This window comes from Pristiophorus japonicus, chromosome 16, assembly GCF_044704955.1.
Source record: "Pristiophorus japonicus isolate sPriJap1 chromosome 16, sPriJap1.hap1, whole genome shotgun sequence".
NCBI lineage: Eukaryota > Metazoa > Chordata > Chondrichthyes > Pristiophoridae > Pristiophorus > Pristiophorus japonicus.
Window position 1 is genome coordinate 73,529,861 of NC_091992.1, and position 8,977 is coordinate 73,538,837.

Sequence of the window (8,977 nt, forward strand, 5' to 3'; positions counted from 1 at the left end):
CCCGACTCCGGGGGGGGGAGCCAATCCCGGGGAGTCCGATTCCCGAGCCCGGTGGGGAGCCAATCCCGGGGGAGTCCAATTCCCGACTCCGGGGGAGCCAATCTGGGGGGAGGAGCCAATCCCGGGGAGTCCGATTCCCAACTCCGGGGGGGCGCCAATCCCGGGGAGTCCGATTCCCGATCCCAGGGGAGCCAATCCCGGGGAGTCCGATTCCAGAGTCCGGGGGGGAGCCAATCCCGGGGGGATCCAATTCCCAACTCCGGGGGGGAGCCAATCCCAGGGGGGCGGGGTGGTCTGATTCCCTACCCCAGGCAGGAGCCAATCCCGGCGGAGGGGGGGGGTCTGATCTCAGGGTGGGGGAGAGGGGGGGTCCGATTCCCGACCCCGGAGTGGGTCCGATCCTGGAGGACCCATCCCTGATCACCGTAATCCTGCTCCTCCCAGCCAACAAGGAGTGCTCCCCAGGCTCTGCTCGCCTCACTGCTGGGAATCCCCAGGCCCAAGAATCCCAGCCGGCCCAGGTAAACCCCACAGCAGGTTCAATCCTAGGCCCAGCAACCCCGGCCGGCTCGGGAACCCCCACAGCAGGTTCAAACCGGGACTGCCAGCCTCAGTATAATATTTCAAGTGCCAATCCGCCTCCTGGGAGCAGGTCGGCTGCCCATCCCCCATCCCGCCTCCTTTAAAACCTGCAGTGGGTGGGTTGGGGTCAAGGTTCAGGGGTTTAACACTTTAACCTCCCACCAATCCAAACCTGGGGGGGGGGGTCCGATCCCCTGAATGTGTGGCATGGGAGATCGAGAATTAAAACCACCCAGTGAGGAAGGAGTGTAAGCTGAACATCAACATATTGAAATGGGGGGTGGGGGGACGCAGATTGTTTTTCTGAGCCCTGACCCCTGACCCCTGGCTGAGTGGAAGGCAGTGTAACAGACGGCATCACATGGCTTATCACAGGTCGACTGTTCACTTCCCATCTGGGCGGGGGAATGGGGAATAATCTTTGTTACCTCTAGACTTGACTATTCCAACGCACTCCTGGCTGGCCTCCCACATTCTACCCTACGTAAACTAGAGGTGATCCAAAACTCGACTGCCCGTGTCCTAACTCGCACCAAGTCCCGCTCACCCATCATCCCCTGTGCTCGCTGACCGACATTGGCTCCCGGTTAAGCAACGCCTCCATTTCAAAATTCTCATCCTTGTTTATAAATCCCTCGCCCCTCCCTATCTCTGTAATCTCCTCCAGCCCCCCCGCCCCCCGCTCCTCTAATTCTGCCCTCCTGAGCATCCCTGATTATAATCGCTCCACCATCGGTGGCCGTGCCTTCTGTTGCCTGGGCCCCAAGCTCTGGAACTCCCTCACTAAAACTCTCCGCCTCTCTACCTCTCTTTCCTCCTTCAAGATGCTCCTAAAAGCCCACCTCTTTGACCGAGCTTCTGGTCACCTGCCCTAATTTCTCTTTCTGTGGCTCGGTGTCAAATTTATTTGTTTTGTCTTAAAATACTTCTGTGAAGCGCCTTGGGACGTGTTACTACATTAAAGGCGCTATATAAATACAAGTTGTTGTTGGAAGCAGTTGAAATACGCACTCCGTTTCCACTTGGCTGCAATTTTAAAATGGCGGATTTTTCAGGCCCGTCAGTCCAGGGAGCAGCAGCGTTGTGTCGGGAGGCGGAGTGGGAGGTCGCTGAGGCCTATAAAGGCCCACCGGTGCAGCTGCAGGGTGAGAAGGCAAAAAAGAAGTCGAAAGAAATCAAAAGGTGACGTCACAGCCAAGGGGGTAAACGATTGGCTGGTGATTGGTGAGTAGTTTTTTTTTTTCTTTATCAGTAAGTAACCTTTAGCATTGTTGTCGATAAATTAAGTTAATCTAAGGGTTAAGTCATGGCAGGACAGCTCGGACACGTGTTATGCTCCTCCTGTAATATGTGGGAAGTCAGGGACGCTTCCAGTGTCTCTGACGACTACATGTGCGGGAAGTGCATCCGCCTGCAGCTCCTGACAGACCGCATTGCGGCACTGGAGCTGCAGGTGGATTTACTCTGGAGCATCCACGATGATGAGAATGACGTGAATAGCACGTTTAGTGAGTTGGTCTTACCGCAGGAAAAGGGTACACAGCCAGATAGGGAATGGGTGACCAACGGGAAGAGCAGTGCAAGGAAGGTAGTGCAGGGGTCCCCTGCGGTCATCCCCCTGCAAAACAGATACACCGCTTTGGGTACTGTTGAGGGGGATGACTCATCAGGAGAGAGTAGCAGTAGCCAAGTTCATGGCCATGTGGGTGGCTCTGCTGCACAGGAGGGCAGGAAAAAGAGGGGGAGATCGATAGTGATAGGGGATTCAATTGTAAGGGTAATAGATAGATGTTTCTGCAGCCGCAACCGAGACTCCAGGAAGTTATGTTGCCTCCCTGGTGCAAGGGTCAAGGATGTCTCGGAGTAGGTGCAGGGCATTCTGAAAAGGGAGGGTGAACAGCCAGTTGTCGTAGTGCATATAGGTACCAATGATATAGGTAAGAAAACGGAATGAGGTCCTACAAGATGCATTTAGGGAGCTAGGAGCTAAATTAAAAAGTAGGACCTCAAAAGTAGTAATCTCAGGATAGCTCAAATGAATACCTGGTTTGAGGAGTGGTGCAGAAGGGAGGGATTCAAATTCCTGAGACATTAGAACCGGTTCTGGGGGAGGTGGAACCAGTACAAACCGGACAGTCTGCACCTGGGCAGAACAGGAGCTAATGTCCTAGGGGGAGTGTTTGCTAGTGCTGTTGGGGAGGAGTTAAACTAATATGGCAGGGGGATAGGAACCTATGCAGGGAGACAGAGGGAAATAAAATGGAGTCAGAAGCAAAAGATAGAAAGGAGAATAGTAAAAGTGGAGGGCAGAGAAACCCAAGCAAAAAGCAAAAAGGGCCACATTACAGCAACATTCGGAAGGAGCAAAGTGTGTTAAAAAGATAAGCCTGAAAGCTCTGTGCCTCAATGCGAGGAGTATGCGGAATAAGATGGACGAATTAACTGCGCAGATAGCAGTTAACGGTTATGATGTAATTGGCATCACGGAGACATGGCTCCAGGGTGACCAAGGCTGGGAACTCAACATCCAGGGATATTCAACATTTAGGAAGGATAGACAGAAAGGAAAAGGAGGTGGGGTGGCATTGCTGGTTAAAGAGGAAATTAATGCAATAGTAAGGAGGGACATTAGCTTGGATGATGTGGAATCGGTATGGGTGGAGCTGCGGAATACCAAAGGGCAGAAAATGCTAGTGGGAGTTGTGTACAGACCACCAAATAGTAGTAGTGAGGTTCGGGGCAGCATCAAACAAGAAGTAAGGGATGCGTGCAATAAAGGTACAGCAGTTATTATGGGTGACTTTAATCTACATATTGATTGGGCTAATCAAACTGGTAGCAATGTGGTGGAGGAGGATTTCCTGGAGTGTATTGGGGATGGTTTTCGAGACCAATATGTCGAGGAACCAACTAGAGAGCTGGCCATCCTAGACTGGGTGATGTGTAATAAGAAAGGACTAATTAGTAATCTTGTTGTGCGATGCCCCTTGGGGAAGAGTGACCATAATATGGTAGAATTCTTTATTAAGATGGAGAGTGACACAGTTAATTCAGAAACTAAGGTCCTGAACTTAAGGAAAGGTAACTTCGATGGTTTGAGGCGTGAGTTGGCGAGAATAGACTGGCAAATGATACTTAAAGGGTTGATGGTGGATAGGCAATGGAAAACATTTAAAGATCACATGGATGAACTTCAACAATTGTACATCCCTGTCTGGTGTAAAAATAAAACAGGGAAAGTGGCTCAACCGTGGCTAACAAGGGAAATTAAGGATAGTGTCCAAGGAAGAGGCATATAAATTGACCAGAAAAAGCAGCAAACCTGAGGACTGGGAGAAAGTTAGAATTCAGCAGAGGAGGACAAAGGGTTTAATTAAGAGGGGGAAAATAGAGTACGAGAAGAAGCTTGCCGGGAACATAAAAACTGACAGCAAAAGCTTTTATAGATATGTGAAGAGAAAAAGATTAATAAAGACAAACGTAAGGCCCTTGCAGTCGGATTCAGGTGAATTTATAATGGGGAACAAAGAAATGGCAGACCAATTGAAAAAATACTTTGGTTCTGTCTTCACGAAGGAAGACACAAATAACCTTCCGAAAGTACCAGGGGACCGAGGGTCTAGTGAGAAGGAGGAACTGAAGGATATCCTTATTAGGCGGGAAATTGTGTTCAGGAAATTGATGGGATTGAAGGCCGATAAATCCCTGGGCCCTGATAGTCTGCATCCCAGAGTACTTAAGGAAGTGGTCCTAGAAATAGTGGATGCAATGGTGATCATTTTCCAACAGTCTATCGACTCTGGATCAGTTCCAATGGACTGGAGGGTAGCTAATGTAACACCACTTTTTAAAAAGGGAGGGAGAGAGAAAACGGGTAATTATAGACAGGTTAGCCTGACATCAGTAGTGGGGAAAATGTTGGAATCAATTATTAAGGATGAAATAGCAGCGCATCTGGAAAGCAGTGACAGGATCGGTCCAGGTCAGCATGGATTTATGAAAGGGAAATCATGCTTGACAAATCTTTTGGAATTTTTTGAGGATGTAACTAGTAGAGTGGACAAGGGAGAACCAGTGGATGTGGTTGTATTTGGACTTTCAAAAGGCTTTTGACAAGGTTCCACACAAGAGATTTGTGTGCAAAATCAAAACACATGGTATTGGGGGTAAAGTACTGACGTGGATAGAGAACTGGTTGGCAGACAGGAAGCAGAGAGTCGGGATAAACGGGTCCTTTTCAGAATGGCAGGCAGTAACTAGTGGAGTGCCGCAGGGCTCAGTGCCCAGATCTTTACAATATACTTTAATGATTTAGATGAAGGAATTGAGTGTAATATCTCCAAGTTTGCAGATGACACTAAGCTGGATGGCGGTGTGAGCTGTAAGGAGGATGCTGAGAGGCTGCAGGGTGAATTGGAGAGGTTAGGTGAGTGGGCAAATGCATGGCAGATGCAGTATAATGTGGATAAATGTGAGGTTATCCATTTTGGAGGCAAAGACATGAAGGCAGAATATTATCTGAATGGCGGCAGATTAGGAAAAGAGGAGGTGCAACGAGACCTGGGTGTCATGGTTCATCAGTCATTGAAAGTTGGCATGCAGGTACAGCAGGCAGTAAAGAAGGCAAATGGTATGTTGGTCTTCATAGCTAGGGGATTTGAGTATAGGAGCAGGGAGGTCTTACTGCAGTTGTACAGGGCCTTGGTGAGGCCTCACCTGGAATATTGTGTTCAGTTTTGGTCTCCTAATCTGAGGAAGGACGTTCTTGCTATTGAGGGAGTGCAGCGAAGGTTCACCAGACTGATTCCTGGGATGGCTGGATCAACTGGGCCTTTATACACTGGAGTTTAGAAAGATGAGAGGGGATCTCATAGAAACATATAAGATTCTGACGGGACTGGACAAGTTAGATGCGGTGAGAATGTTCCCGTTGTTGGGGAAGTCCAGAACCAGGGGACAGATTCTTAGGATAAGGGGTAGGCCATTTAGGACTGAGATGAGGAGAAACTTCTTCACTCAGAGAGTTGTTAACCTGTGGAATTCCCTGCCGCAGAGAGTTGTTGATGTCAGTTCATTGGATATATTCAAAAGGGAGTTAGATATGGCCCTTATGGCTAAAGGGATCAAGGGGTATGGAGCGAAAGCAGGAAAGGTGTACTGAGGGAATGATCAGCCATGATCTTATTGAATGGCGGTGCAGGCTCGAAGGGCCGAATGGCCTACTCCTGCACCTATTTTCTATGTTTCTATGTTTCTATGAGACAGCTGCCTGAGTCAGAGCTGGGGCCTTCCTGGTCCGTTAGGGTTGCCAACGCTCCGGACTGCCCCGGAGTCTCTGGGAATTAGAGATTCATTTCCCGGACATGGCCACGATCAACCAGGGACCTAAAGAAATATGTTTTTTATATGTTCTTTCATTTATTAGTTATAAAAATGTCGGACATGGGATAAAGGCTGGTTGACTGACAGTCGAGATTCGTCCAATCGGGTAATGAAGAGTCTGACGCTTTCCAGTTGGCAGGGGAGGTTTCAGGTGACCAATGGCAGGAGTGTGGGGGCGGGGCAGACTGAGGGGTCACGTGCCAAGAATGGGTCGAGCCCGAGCTGGTGGCCCTGTGGTCAGCGCGACTCAGTCACTGGGCAAAGCTTGAACTAACTTAGCGGGGTAAGTTTGCCCAGATGTCAGGCATGGCTCAGAGTTAGCACCCTCACCTCTGAGGCTGACACTCCCAGTGCAGTGCTGGGGGAGTGCTGCACTGTCAGAGGTGCCGTCTTTCAGATGAGACATTAAACCGAGGTCCCGTCTGCCCTCTCAGGAGGAGGTAAAAGATCCCTGGCACTCTCCTGAAGAAGTGCAGTGGAGTTCTCCCGATATAAATGCAGTCTTTCTGAATTAAGCTTTCACCATCTGGGCAGCAGCAGAAATATCCCGTATCTTCACAGAACTTGCCAGGGCTCCCGCCACTCACCTCACAGCGAAGGACATCTGATGGCTTCTGATACAGGCCTGTGATACTCCTCGCAGCTCCCCTCTCTCTATCCCCCCTCTATCCCCCTCTCTCTATCCCCCCTCTATCCCCCCTCTATTCCCCTCTCTCTATCCCCCCTCTATCCCCCCTCTATCCCCCTCTCTCTATCCCCCCTCTATCCCCCTCTCTCTATCCCCCTCTCTCTATCCCCCTCTCTCTATCCCCCTCTCTCTATCCCCCTCTCTCTAGCCCCCTCTCTCTAGCCCCCTCTCTCTATTCCCCCTCTCTCTATTCCCCTTCTCTCTATTCCCCCTCTCTCTATTCCCCCTCCCTATTCCCCCCATCTATTACCCTCCCTCTCCATCCCCCCTCTCTATCCCCCCCTCTCTATCACCTCCACTCTCTATCCCCCCCCCTCTCTACCCCCCCCCCTCTCTATCCTCACCCCATCCCCCCTGTCTTGCCCCCGCCCAGGTCTCCCTCCCCATAATGTTCAAACCCGGGCCAAACCCGATCTCCGGATTGTAAACCGCGAAAGGCCGAGTGCGTTCACTCACCCCTCAGCCAGGGGGCGCCAGCGTGCAGGTCTTGGTGAGGGGCATTGCTGCCTACAGCCTGGTGACCCATCATCCAGCCCACGGCCAGGGCACTGAGCACCATTAGGAGGATCAGGACGTGCGTCTCCGACACGGACATGCGGTTGAAGATGGCACTCAGGATGAGAGCAGCTCCCAGGAACACGATGTTAATGGCGAGGAGGCCCGACAAGAGCTTGCTGTTTTTCTGAGCTGCTGTTGGACTCCGGCAAACTCCCTCGTTTCCTGCCCGCTTCATGGTGTTTTCCAAAATCACCTTTTCGGGCAGGCTTGCTCCAACCCCAACGGTGGTTGTGGCTGTTTCCTCTTTCCCCACCATACTCAAACTCTCCGAGATCAGATTCTGAGGCTGTGGCTGGAGAGTGAGAAAGTACAACAACAACTTGTATTTATATAGTGCCTGTAACGTAGTGAAACGTTACTATTATGCGCTAAAGATTTGACACCAAGCCGCATGAGGAGAAATTAGGGCAGGAAAGAGGTCGGTTTTAAGGAGCATCTTGAAGGAGGAAAGAGAGGTGGAGAGGTTTAGGCAGGGAGTTCCAGAGCTTGGGGCCCAGGCAACAGAAGGCACGGCCAGCGATGGTTGAGCGATTATAATCAGGGATGCTCAGGATGGCAGAATTAGAGGAGTGCAGAGATCTCCAGGGGCTGTGGGGCTGGAGGAGATTACAGAGATAGGGAGGGGCGAGGCCATGGAGGGATTTGAAAACAAGGATGAGAATTTTAAAATCGAGGCGTTGCTTACAAAGGCCAAGTGGGGATGAGCCACCTGTCACATACTGGGGGCGAGAGGCGCTTGTCACAGCAGCAGGGATTGCTGGTACCAGCCGTAGGTTCAGGAATCATTTGCTGCCCGCCTGACCAGCTCAGATCTCTCCAGGTCCCCGGCATTTGATCGCAGGGTGGTGCTGAGTCACAGGAACCTGAGAATGGGTTTGGGCCATTCAGCCCCTCGAGCCTGTTCTGCTGTACAGTTTGATCATGGCTGGTCTGTACCTCAAACTCCCTTACCCGCCCTTGCTCCATATCCCTCGATACCCGAACGCAACAAAATCTATCGATCTCAGTCTTGAAAGCTCCAATCACCCCCAGCACCCACAACCCTTTGAGGAAGAGTGTTCCAGATTTCCACCACCCTTTGTGTGAAAAGTGCTTCCTGGCTTCATCCGTGAACCATTCCTAGCTCGAATTTTAGGGTTATGTCTCCTGGTCCTGGATTCCCCCATCAGAGGAAATTGTATTTCTCTCTATCTGTCCTATCAAATCCCTTTAACATTTTAAACACCTCGATCAGATCACCCTTCATCACCCCGAAAACCTCCAAACTCAAGGGGACACAAGCTAAGTGTGTGCAGCCTGTTCTGAGTCAGCCGACAAAGCGTCAGTGCCCCTGGGCAAGAGGGAACATCAGCCAGCAGTCCCACTCCTGATCACTGTCCGGTGGCTCTTACTGGAATGGGGAAAGCGGGAGAGAGGGCAGGAAAGAGAGAAGAGGAGGGAGGGAATAGGAGGGAGAGGAGAGAGAGAATAGGAGGGAGAGGAGAGAGAGAATAAGAGAGAGAGAAGAGGAGGGAGAGGAGAGAGAGAATAGGAGGGAGAGGAGAGGAGGGAGAGGAGAGGAGGGAGAACATAGGAAAAGGAGGAGGCCATTCAGCCCTTCAAGTTGTTCCACAATTCAATTAGATCTTGCCCGATCTGTACCTTAACCCCACGTTCCACATCCCTTGATCCCCTTACCGAACAATAATCTAACATTATCAGTGTTGAAAATGTCAATTGCACCCAGCATCCGCAGTGAGAATTCTAGATTTGTCGCGGCACTGTGTG

General features: G+C 50.8%; 1 protein-coding gene across 1 annotated transcript in view; it reads right to left on the bottom strand.

The window, feature by feature from the left end:
- The window catches only part of LOC139226193 (proton channel OTOP3-like), a 29,476-nt gene extending 21,435 nt beyond the window's left edge, over window positions 1-8,041 (bottom strand). Inside the window, exons 1-2 of the mRNA XM_070856824.1 lie at window positions 7,931-8,041; window positions 7,109-7,502 (exon numbers count right to left, since the gene is read on the bottom strand). Of these exons, the coding sequence (XP_070712925.1) occupies window positions 7,109-7,502; window positions 7,931-8,041 (505 nt within the window). The remainder of the gene's footprint in view (window positions 1-7,108; window positions 7,503-7,930) is intronic.
- Between the last annotated feature and the right edge of the window lie 936 nt (window positions 8,042-8,977).